At 38.4% G+C, this 13492-nt stretch overlaps 1 protein-coding gene across 5 annotated transcripts in view; it reads right to left on the bottom strand.

Moving 5' to 3' along the window:
• The window catches only part of nr1i2 (nuclear receptor subfamily 1, group I, member 2), a 71687-nt gene that overhangs the window by 16035 nt on the left and 42160 nt on the right, over nucleotides 1–13492 (bottom strand). For all 5 annotated transcript variants that reach the window (XM_083537108.1, XM_083537112.1, XM_083537109.1 and 2 more), the window contains 2 exons: nucleotides 6651–6781; nucleotides 6136–6305 (listed from right to left, as the gene is read on the bottom strand). In XM_083537108.1, coding sequence (XP_083393234.1) covers nucleotides 6136–6305; nucleotides 6651–6781 — 301 coding nt within the window. The remainder of the gene's footprint in view (nucleotides 1–6135; nucleotides 6306–6650; nucleotides 6782–13492) is intronic.

Here is a 13492-nt window from a genome sequence, read left to right as displayed (position 1 = left end):
CATATAAAAAAATCTTTTAACAAATTGGTCTACAGAAACAAGTACAGCAGCAGAAAAAAGAGAACATTTGGGAGAAAATGTCAATTTTAAGGTACTTGTTTTTGTGTATTAAATGTGTCCCTATTAGGTTGCACTAGCTTTCTGAACATTTTCACTCCATGTATATTAATCCTTGATTATTCATCTTGAGAGTATATTCACCACAGAGCGATAGAATAAAGAAAGCTGACGAGTAATGGAGTTTATAATTACTATATATTTTTTCTATGTCCTTACAGGATATATTCTGTGAAGTGATTCATGTTTGGAAAAAAGGGCTATTTCTATTTAACTGATGCACCACATGCCCTGTGAAACCTTCGTAAGTAGAGGTTATATATAGTTTTTCAGATCTATCTTTTCTCAAATTTACATCGGCTCTGGGGGGGTTATTACTAGGGTGTGGTCAGTACTTATGAATGGAGGTGAAGTCTTTGTGTTATGTAGTGAATAAGCATACAGCTGTGTGAGTCTGTGCAGGAAAAACTGTTCACAGATAAAGACAGATCCAGGCTTATTTTCACACCTCATTTTTCTCAGCTGTTACAGAAAGATCATAAAAGCACACTATTACTATGTGTTAAAGCTGAGACGCACTCTGCAAATGGGTTTTTAAAATGGGGTCCTTTCAATGCAGCACTTCATCATTACGTCTGTAAATTTCACCAACAATGAACAGATAAACAAGTTAAAATTCATTCAAAAAAAGTGGTTTTTGTTTTATAGAAATAGACACAAGGTAGAAACATGGTTTTATTAGAAATATGTTTTTGTTTTAGAGTTCACTGGTGATGTTGAAGGTCAGGGTACTGGAGCAGAACTTAGTCTTTGTCACATGGCCTAATTTCATGTATTGTACAATGGGTGTAGAAAGACTTTTGTTCATATTTGTATTTATTGTTTAGGACATTGTGATGTCACATGCTCACCAAAATATGTGGTATCACACAACTACAACAATAGTAACATTTACAGTATTTATGCAGATTATCTTTCAATTATCTCATTTATACAGCTGAGCAGGTTGGGGGTGAGAGCCTTGCTCAAGGGCCCAGCAGTGGCAACTTGATAGTGCTGGGATTCAAACTCACAACCGTCTGATAAGTCTAACATCTTAATCACTAAGATACCACTTTCCTAGTGGTAGTTGTGCTCAGCACAGTGAATTAAATTTCTTTTAAGTATTATAGTGACCGCAAATGCCCAAACTACCAAATTATGTGCAAATGCAAGGTTTTAGACATGTGACATCTAAACACTCAACCAACTGACTAAGGAGAATTGCATTATATGCATTTTAGTAAAACAGAAGCATTTAATGGTTGATCTTTGCACTTGAAAGCAAAAATCAAATTTTCAACTTTCATCGAGCACAGATCTAAGTTTCACCCATAAACGTACTGTTACTGAACACATTTAAGAAAATGTGAAAAAAAAGTAATACAAATTGCAACCTTCTCAGCAACAAAATGGCTACAGTCTAACCCTAAGCACACGCTTTCATGGTCCTCTGTAAATGTTAACATCATTAGCATTTAGCAACATCAGTTTTGTCAACATCATTAGCCATTATCAACATCAGTTTAAAAAAAAACAGGCCTGAAACCTTCAGCAGCTTTTAATAAGCCCTTTTTATTTAGCTATTTACACTTCTGTGTATAATACGCTACACATTCATTAGGTGTGCAATGCCCTATGCCATGAACTAGCACAACAAAAAATACATTCACAACCAGAAAGCTGTTTCATTCCATTCAGCTACAAGTCACCATTCAGCATTGAAATGTTTATGATTTGAATGTGGTAACAACTTGCCAAAATATACTTGCGGATATTTTAATAAAAGAGAATCATGAAAGCAAAATCTATACAGAACACTATATCTCTCAAGCTTTTGTATGTTCAAAACCTAAAATGTTTAACCAATATAATTCCTACAGTTTATAACTCAATATAAGCATACAGTAGATTTGTATTATTCTATATTTTAGTTTTATATTTCTTGTTTGACTCAGCTGCCTTTATGTACATTTTGTTTTTTCTATTGTCTTTTAATATATGATTCAAGCGCTAAAGGTGTAAGGTATAAAGTTATTCTCCATTATCTTCTTCTCCTGACTAGTGTATACATGGCAGCCCATAGAACCATTGTAAAGTAAAAAAAGTTGTGAAATTTGGCACACTGTTTAAAGAGAACATTCTGAGCAAATTGCCAAAGCTTCACCACCAGCAATGGGTTATATCTGGGCCTGATTTGGAACCATGTTTATCCTCATGACATGTCCAAAATGTAAAAGCTAAGCATCCCTGGATTTCCTGGGTCAAGACTTTAAGATTTTCTACCATTTGAATTTCATTCACCACTGCAAATGTCGTTTTCAGAGTAATCTCAAAAAAGTTATACAAAGACACATTTTTGACTCTAAACCATTTGCCTGTAATGGGTCAACAAATCTGACAAGGAAGCTACCAGGCAAGAGGTGAAAGCAGTAGCATGCCTTGCCTTGGCAACAAATTTCCTCACTCACCACCTTTGGTCAAAAGTTACAATACCATACTTAAATGCTATTATTTTAACTGCCAATATTAGTACACTTCCTTCTTCCAAACTTTGTTTGGTTTACATCATCACATTTCCTACAACAGTCAACAATTCTTTCACTGTCTGTAGTTAAAGGTTTTTATAAAAAAAAATCACTTTTGAATCTATATGAAATGTTGGCTTTGCTTTGCTATGATTATTTATGCAAATTCTTCTTCTTTCAGCTTCTCCCATTAGGGGTTGTCACAGAGGATCATCCATCTCCATACCACCCTGTCCTCTGCATCTGCCTCTTTCAAACCAACTACCTGCATGTCTTCCATCACCACATACATAAACCTCCTCCTTGGTCTTCCTCTACCGATATACCCCATGTCCCTCCTCTACACATGTCCAAACCATCCCAATCTCGCCTCCCTCACCTTGTCTCCAAAACGTCCTACATGCACTAATAAACTTGTTTCTCTTCTCAACCTGCTCCATACTATCATCACAAATCACAATATCATCCGCAAACATTATAGTTCACGGAGACTTCTGTCTGACCTTGTCAGTCAACCTGTCCATCACCACTGCAAACAGGAAAGGGTTCAAAGCCGATCCTGGATGCATGCCCACCTCCACCTTGAACCAGTTTGTCATTTCTACTGCACACTTCATAATTGTTTATGTAACAGTTAGCTAAAAGCAGTGTACATGTGAATGTACACATGTCCATGAAGCTAACCAAGTCTGGGTGCTTGGCCCCCTGAAAATCCTGCTTGCAGCTTTAATTATTAGGGGTTCAAGCATGAAATGCTAAAACCCTATTGTTATTGTAGAGATTTATCAATAATATTTGTATTATTATCCCTCTGCCCTAAAACTGATCATGCAGACTAAACCGTAAGGCCTAGAGAGTTGAAGCTTGTACAGATGGTAAAGCTCAATTTGAACAGTTAGACAAAGGGAGGTGCTACAGTCCAAAAACTTAATTTCACAAATGTTTGGCTATAGCTCGTACAAGGTTTATCGTAGACACAACATTTTTCTATTTGGGTCAAAACTTAAGTAATGTTAAAAACATAAAAACTTTTGTGAACTTGTCCTAGGTTTTTCGTGCCGTCGGAACGAATCCAGTGCAGCAAAGTTCAGTATACAGGAATTGTTAATGTAAACTTTCAAAACAACTTTCAGTTTAACATCGCAAAGGCTCGCCAAAACGTTCGAAGTAGGCGGGGCCACTTTTATTAAAATGTGAACAGAAAAATATTTCATTCATTCATTCATTTTCCCCCGCTTATCCGTAATTCGGGTCACGGGGGCAGCAGTCTAAGCAGGCCCCCGCCTTGGACTGCTGCCCAATCCTCACAGCACCGTCCCTTACGGTCCCTCCTGCAGGTAGTGAGCCCACGGGAAGGCGGCCCTACGTCACTCCGACGGACCTTGATATTTCCCTCGTAAGGGACCCCCGGAGCATAGAGGGTTAAGGGCCTTGCTCAAGGGCCCAAGAGTGGCAGCTTGGCGATACCGGGGCTTGAACCCCAGACCTTCCGATCGGCAACCCAGCGCCTTAACCGCTGGAGCCACCACTCCCCCTAACAGAAAAATATATCTTCACAAAAAAAAAAATTGTGTAGCTTTGCCACTTGGTGGCGCTAAACAAGGGAAAATATTTAAATAGCTATAACTACACAACTGTTCATCCAATTGACCTGAAACTTGGCATGTTGTGTCTCTGTCCAATGCTCTAGAAGGCTTTATAAGGACATTTGCATATTTCACAAAACATGGTCGCCATCTGCCAATGACATTTGAGCACCTGTTAGACAAGGTTAACTGAGGCTGATCAAAACATAATTGTGTTTTTTCAAGTCTGTAAATGATTGCATATTTTGCTATTGATTGATCTCCTTATGCTAAGCAACATTGCCCCAAGGACCACTTCTCTCAATTAAATCCTTCATTAATTATTTTTAATTATGTTTAAAAACATACTTTTGCAAACAAGTCCTAGGTTTTTCATCCGTTTAGAACTAACTCAGTTTAGAAATGTTCGCTGGACAGTGCTTATCAAGAATTATCAATAAAATATTTGTAATCACTATTCAAAGGGTCGTCAAAGTGTTCAAAGTAGGTGGGTCACTTGTATGCATGGCAATGCATAGCTTGGCCAATTGGTGGCACTGAACAAACAAACAAACAATAAAAATGGCTAACTACGCAACCGTTCATCCAACCGACTTGATACTTGGCACGCAGTGTATCTGTCTAATGTGCCATAAGAGTTCATGAGGTTTTTTATGTATTTTAAAAAACATAGCCACCATATGGCAATTACCTGTGAGCACCTGTTAGACAACCAGAGGCGTATTACAATGAAACTCGGTGGGCATGTTCCTAATGTCATTTCCTTATGACCTTCAGTACCTCATTTGCTTAAACCCCTCTAATCGCTGCTTGCAGCAATACTTATTATTATTACTGTCTGTTCTATGTCCCATAGTAGATCCACCTTGGGAAATATGAGAGTATTATACCTGTATGTGAAATGCTACCGTATTACATCGTCTTCATAAAAAAAGAAACATAAAATCTCATGAAGTATAGATTTTTTACTCCATTTCAGTTACTAGACTTTAATCTGTTCATGGACTTAACTCAAATAGAGATACTTTTGATAAAAATATCAAATATAATAAAAATCCAATACAAACTTTTAATTAGTTCTCAAACTGCCCTCCATACCATATGTTACCATGACAATGGTTAGGAGTTGGCTCCTATTTAGACATCACTATTGCATTTGCCTTTGAACTGCTAAATCGTTAACGTCACTCATGTAAACATTTACAAATAATTTCACCTCAACAAATAATTTCTGGGGTTCATTACCAAGAGCTTGTTGAACTAAAAGATCGGTTGAATATTAGAGCAACACTTCTCATGCCCCTTAAATGTAACCATGGCAACAACAGTAAAATAATGCTTGTAGCTTTAAATTATCCATACAGCTCAGGATAATTTTTTATTCACATTTATAATCAGGAATGTTTTCAGGGGATTACCAACCATCCTAAAATCTCCAGTGTTGGCATACATGGATTCTATTAAAACAATACTGTGTCATGATAGGGAGAAAAACCCTGGACAGTGTCAGAGACGTGATGGAGATTAATTACTTCTAAAGGATCCCTTTCTATGTTCTTCCAGAATTAGACTATATAGACAAAGGTTTGTGGACACCTGACCATTAGATTCATATGTTCTTTTTGGCTTTTGACATTCAGTTTATTTTGCAATAGTCTTCTGCCAAAGTATTTTTGAAGTGCAGTACAAAATACTTGGAGTGAAGTACATGAGTGAGATGTTTGCCAGGTGCCATTCAAGATAAAAAGAAACTTTTAAGCAAAGACATTTTCCTTGTGTGTTTTCTAAATCAAGGATAACGTCTAAAAAGCAATAATAATTATTAACTTTAATCACACAATTATCAAAACAGTAGCGATAAGTGCTATGAATAAAATGGCATACAATATTTTAAAACATATAAAGAAGAAGAGCAAAATTCAAACCCGGAACTGTCTGAAGTCGGAAAAGGTCATGTTGAAGGTTTTTGCATGAGCCATGAGCAGCTCCTGAATGATGTTTTCTTGTTCTTGTGTGAGCACGGTAGGTTCCTCAGTCAACCTTTTCCTTCGGATAATCATCCTCCGTTTCTCCACAGCCTCATCTGACATTATCACTAACACACACAAGCACACACACACACACACACACACACACACACACACACACACACACACACAAGCACACACACACACACAAGCACACACACACAAGCACACACACACACACACAAGCACACACACACACACACAAGCACACACACACACACATATATATATATGCAGATAATCATCTTCAACAATGACATAAATATAAGTGTTGCCTTTTCAAAAATGTGTTGAGGTATAGAGATATAAAACTCTAAGAAGTAAAACTTCTTTCTATAAGAAATCTTCAAATGTACTATGGAGAGAGAAATTCCAGCAAATAAATGCAGAGGTTCCAAGGACATCACACTCACATTCCTTCAGCATGCCGATGGAAAGACATTTCTGTAGCCGGCAGGACTGGCACTGACGTCGATTGCTCTTGGTGATGATGCATTTGTTCTGGAACGCACAGCGAAAATTTGGTGTACCCTTCATGGCACGTCTGTAACACAGCAACATACCGAGATAAGAGTGTGAGCACATATAGTGAACACAATAAACACTACTGAGTGTATATCCTACACACTGCAAAACCAACATTATCACTTCAGATTGAATTTGTGACATACGATAAGCACTGAAAAACACTACAGACTCTGAATGCTAAAGACTGCAGAACTGACATACTGTGCCCATTAAAGGCAATTTGCACTACAGACCGACATACAGTAAACACCTCATCTACTTCTTCTTACTGGTCGCCACAGCGGATCATCCGTCTCCATACCATCCTGTCCTCTACTTCAACCCAATCACTTGCATGTCTTTTCTCACCACATCCATAAACCTCCTCCTTGGCCTTCCTCTTTTACTGCTACCTCCAGCTTCACCTCCTGTCTTTTAGTCAATACCACTGTCTCTAAACCATACAACATCGCAGGTCTCACTACAGTCCTATAAACTTTCCCTTTCACTCTTGCAAATACACTTCTACATAAAGTAAACAGCAAAGAATAGAAACTCTTTAAAGAGTGACCACTACAGACAACGAATATTTATTTACATATTGTGGAATGCAAAATTGTTCAATCAGTTGTCATAATCTTTCAAGCGTAAATTGTCTTTGAAACTTTTTTTGGTAAATGTGTCCTGAATTGATTTGAATGTCACTAATTAAGGCAAGAGTACAGCATCATAATTAACCCATGATCAACTAGTTTGCTAAAACAAGTCAAAGGTGAATCTGTGAAAGTTCCATTGGCCACCATATACAGACAAAGCAAAACAGAATTATAATTTCTGAAAATGTATGAACAACCAAGAAACGAACGAACACTAGTACAGTACAGAAAAAAAGTGTAAATCCTGCCTGGTTTCTTGCAATCAATATAAATCAAATATGCAATAAAAAAAAAATACATTTGTGCTGTCGAAATTCCCCCAGCACAATCCTCCACTGAAACCATGCGCTGTTCAATTGACAACATGACTAAACATTCTGAAAGACGTGTTTGTGAACAGTTACAAAATGACTTTCATTCCGATGGCAATGAGATGTTCATTGACACAAATATCTACTTTTGAAAGATGAACTAAGGATTTTGAAAAAAGTACAGCCTTTTGCAAGAAATCTATTCTGTTGCGCCGTTTGTACACATTGTTTTAAGAAATGCACTTACTGGTTTGCAAATATTAAGAATGATTCAAGAAATGCTCTAAAGCAACTGAGAAAAACTGCAAACACCATAGACTGCGAACAAAATTTATTTCTCAAGGTTCTTTCACGCCAGAGTTAACTTGCGATTCTTGCTGTTAGTTATTCAGTCATAGCTGGTCTCGTCCATTTGTCAGCAGGGGGGCAGCCTGGACAGATTCAGCACAGGAACTCTGGGCGAGCCGTTCCACACAGGGCCAGTATTCACACCCTCAAATCAACACCCAAATCACCATCATCAGCAACTGCTGAGCACCCCTGTTCACAACCCCCCAGCACAATCCTCCACTGAAACCAGCACACCACCTTCCCTGACTGTGTTGGCTAACCAGGTTAGAATACAGCTGGAAAAGGCTGGAGGCCCTGATGGTATTAGCCCCAGGATCCTAAAGTCTTGTGCTGCTCAGCTGTCTGGTATCCTGTAATACATCTTAAGCCTGAGTCTGATGCAGGAATAATACAAGTGCTATGGAAAACATCCTATGTAGTACCGGTACCTAAGAAGGTTATCCCTTCTGGCCTCAATGACTTCAGACCCGCCCCACTGACATCACATGTCAGGAAGTTGTAGGAGCACCTACATTTGGCATATCTAGGGCCACTGGTTAAACCTTCTCGAGACCCACTACAATTTGCATACCAGCCTCATGTGGGCTTGGATGATGTGGTCATTAACCTGTTGCAGTGTGCTCACTCTTTCTTGAAAGGGTGTAGTGGTATTGTGAGGATCATGTTTCTATTTCCCCCATGGCTTTAATAAAATACAACCATTTCTACTGAGTGAGAAACTGCTCAGGACAGGTGTCAGCACATCCATTGTGTCCTGGATAGCTGACTTTCTGTTAAATAGGTCCCAGTTGGTCAGTAACACATGAGCACCTCAGAGGACTGTCCTTTCTCCATTCCTGTTAACTCTGTACACCTCAGATTTCCAATACAACTCAGTCCTGCCATCTGCAGAAGTTCTCTGATGACTAGTATTAGGGATGGACAGGAGTCGGAGTACAAAGAATTTCTGGACAGCTTTGTGGAATGGTGCACCAGGAACCATCTGCTCCTATACATTGTGAAAACCAAGAAGATGGCAGTGTACTTTAAGAAGGGTAAAACTGTGATTAAACCTGTTACCACCATGGGTGAGGAGGTTGGATTTGTGGACAAGACTGATTCAGCTTTGCTGTCATGAAGAACAGCTCAAGAAATCATTCCTACCGTATGCCATTACAGTGTACAATGACTCACTCGATGTAGATGGTAATAGCAATTTTATACATATCCGATTATTTACTCTCACTTTACACACACATACAGCAGTATGGACCAAAAGTTTGGACACACCTTCTCATTCAAAGAGTTTTCTTTATTTTCATGACTATGAAAATTGTAGATTCACACTGAAGGCATCAAAACTATGAATGAACACATGTGGAATTATATATGGAATTATATACATAATAAAAAAGTGTGAAACAACTGAAAAATCTCATATTCTAGGTTCTTTAAAGTAGCCACCTTTTGCTTTGATTACTGCTTTGCACACTCTTGGCATTCTCTTGATGAGCTTCAAGAGGTGGTCACCTGAAATGGTCTTCCAACAGTCTTGAAGGAGTTCCCCGAGAGATGCTTGGCACTTGTTGGCCCTTTTGCCTTCACTCTGCGGTCCAGCTCACCCCTAAACCATCTTGATTGGGTTCAGGTCCGGTGATTGTGGAGGCCAGGTCATCTGGCGCAGCACCCCATCACTCTCCTTCTTGGTCAAATAGCCCTTGATGCCTTCAGTGTGACTCTACAATTTTCATATTCATGAAAATAAAGAAAACTCTTTGAATGGGAAGGTGTGTCCAAACTTTTGGTCTGTACTGTATATACACTGACAATTTGCACATTTAATTCTTTTTCTTTTCTTACTTTTTGCCTGTTGCACTCTGTTTTTTTATGTAGCATCATCTTCCAATATTGTATTTATACGCCGTTGTACGAGCATAATTTGTTCTGGAAAATTGCTCGTAGGTCCATTTGCTTGTACGTTCGAACTGATTTTCCCCATAAGAATGAATGTAAAAGTGATTTAATCCGTTCCGAGATCTCGATCGCTTATTTCTGCACTTAAAAAGTAATTGTAGCCTATTTTAACAAATAAATACACCGCAAAATACGGTAATGTAAATATAATTTAACACTTACTGTCAGGGAGCTCCCTGATTCTTCTCCCGTGCGTGCCCCGCCCGCATGGAGCTGCTCACCGGCTTACTAATCACACACCTGACTCTCGTTTAGCACTCATCACCCAACCATATATAAACCCCTCATTCACCCTCACTCGCTGTCCGTTATCATCAATGGTTTGGCTGTACATGTCACGATTCTCCCGCGCTTGTGGTCAGAGGCGCGCGTCTCCTACGCGCTCCTTTGGCTATTACACAGACTGCTTCTCATCCAGTTCTGGACTAGTGGACCGCGCTCCCACCGCGCACCACTGGATTACTTCCCAGTTACTGCGAGTACGCGTTTTTGCAAAATAAACTTTGTTTGCTTTGACTTCCGCTTCCGCCTCTGTTTCTCGCATAACACTTACTCATGTGGTAGTGGTTGTGATGTGCGTGGGGGGACGCACATCACGCTCGTAACCTCCTCAATTTCCAGGGCAATACTATTTACTTTTGTTTTCACAGCACCATCACTGATTTACTTGTGAGACATTTTTTAAGATTTCTAGTGAAATAAAAATATAAAACTAAAAAAAGTTACATTTTTGCTGCACTGAACAACGAGAGCGACCGAGTGATACGTCATTAACTAAGAGAAAACGGTGAACCGGCAGCGTGGGTTTGCTCGTGCCTTTAGAAATTTGCTTGTGAAACAGGGTAAAATTTTGCAAGCAAGTTTGCTCGTATCTCCGTTTGCTCGAACTATAGGTTGCTCGTACAACAGGGTTTTACTGTATAAGTTAGAATTATTTAATTACATTCTGCTTTTTTATTTTATTTTCAAATAAATAGGGATCGATAAAGTATATCTAAGTCCTAGTCTGATTAAATAAATGAATGAAGGGGCATAGATAGATGGATGAATAAGAAACTTGAAATGATGAGCTGGATGGAACTAAATTAAACAGATGGATGTAAAAATAGATACAAGGACCAACCAACCAACAAATTCTCTGTGGTTATTTTAACAGCCATTTCATAACAGCTAATCTAACACATTGTCCCCGATTGAAAAACATTAAAAGCTTTTCCATTAACCTGAAAGTTCAAGCAGACACATTGCCTCTTGGAATCTATTAAGCTCTTTCTCTCATTTTTTTCCATAGAGGCTTTATAGCATTTTATTTCTAATGTACACTTACAGACTATTTCCCCTTTCTCTGCGCAAATAAAGCAAGTCTGATGACGGCTTTAACACAATTCACATTTTCTACAAGCATCAAAAATGAATGCCATGTGCTGCAATGGTGCTATTTGTATACTGGGGTGACAAGCTGAGACAAGTGGGTACACACTTAAAATTGTTGAAAAGTAGGTCACAATATTAAAAAAAACATAACTGTGGAAAAATGGACAATGGGTCGGATAGTGAATTTAGATAGCACTGTTCTTGCACTCAATGTTGCTACACAATAAGAAAACTCTCCCAGAAAAATTAAAAAAATGAAAGCCTGCACAGCCACACGAGTCCATCACACTACTGGGCAATGCCATGGAGCACAGAAGAACATTTACATGATGTACTTTTTCACATCATGTAAAAGAAAGCGGTGTGCCATCCTGAGATCACTGTTAGCTTACACTGTAAGCAAGAAGAAAGAGACATATGATGCATCGTAGTTCAAGATTGGGTCTCTGATTTGCTATACACTCAGCAATGCAGAGTGTACTGTGAACCAGAAACCTAACTAATTGGATGGACAGTTGGATAGATGTTATCCAGAAGAAAATGTTTTTCTTTTCAAAGTTTTATCCTCATGTCATTTTAGAGAGTTTTTCATTAAACTTGCTCATTAGGGAAAATAAACCAATATCTGGACATTGTGGGGAGATGAATAGATTTAAATTATTGGATGGATGGATGGATGGATGGATGGATGGATGGATGGATGGATAGCACGTTTAGGTTCAGACTCACAGCAGGCGAGTTGTACTGTGTTCATGTTCCTCTCTAACACTCATAGATAGATAGATAGATAGATGGATAGATGGATGGATAGATGGATAGATGGATAGATAGATAGATAGATAGATAGATAGATAGATAGATAGATAGATAGATAGATAGATAGATAGATAGATAGATAGATAGATAGATAGATAGATAGATGGATAGATGGATTGGATTGGATTGGATTGGATTGGACTGATCAACCAACCAACCTGGAATGATGTGCAGAATGACTTATGCAACTCACACTTCTATGACGGTTCTACAATTGCTCTCTCAACACATGTTGAGAGTTTGGGTGTTGTCCTCAACAATACCTTATCTTTTGAAGCTCATATTAACAAGGTCACTCGAGCGGATTACTATCACTTTTGTAATATGAATCGCTTAAACAGTGTATTAAATTCGAAACCTTACTTTTTGCTTATAAGGCATTACATAACCTGACTCCCTATTTATCTGACCTTCTTTTAACATATATTCATTGTTGAACCCATAAATCGATGTCTTCATTCTTCTTATTTCTTCCTCGTATGCATTTGGCATCTATGGGACCTCAAGCTTTTAGCTACGCTGCTCCTTATTTGTGGAATCAACTGCCTCTTAATTATTATTATTATGACTACAACTAATCCAACTCACTGCAATATGATGGAGAGTTTTCTGGAGACAGCTGAACTTCAAAGAGTGCAAATAGAAAATACAAAAAGTCAAAGCTTAATTGTACGTAGATAATATCATAATGTATGCTAATTGTTGCTAGGATGCACTCGATTTGTAATCTGAACTTCTCTAATTATCCATTTCCCACATCCAAAAACAATACAAGGCTACGGAGCACTGCTGTTTGGATCTGAAACTCTCTCCTGTCTGTCATAATTACCTGGTAATTGCTGTTAAAACATAGTTGCTTCTCAAACAGCAGAAAGCAATTATTGCTGCACAAGGAAGCACTTATCCAATTTTGCCTAAAGAGCTGGCTACCGGTGAAGGTTAAGCAAGCTGCCATTCAGCATTACAAAGGCTTTTGTCTACCTCTAAACAACAATGAGACAGAAAGACACTTTTTATCATTAGGAGACTGAATGGAGGGTGAGTATTCAGATCCTGAGCATTTAAGAAGAAAAACACATTATCTAGATACGAATACTCAATACATGCACAATGTATGCATTCACTCCTCAACAGTATAAAGATTAATACCTCCACTTCCACTGGAATGACTACAGTTGATTTGAACTATCGTGATAGCTATCAGGTCAGACGATTTAAATGTTGAACGTGGAAAAACGTGGCTTCTGCAGTGGGTTGTATTTCATAAGGTGTTTTCTTCTCACTATT

Source organism: Silurus aristotelis (assembly GCF_946808225.1).
Source record: "Silurus aristotelis genome assembly, chromosome: 3".
NCBI lineage: Eukaryota > Metazoa > Chordata > Actinopteri > Siluriformes > Siluridae > Silurus > Silurus aristotelis.
This window is presented reverse-complemented; position numbering and strand designations above follow the sequence as displayed.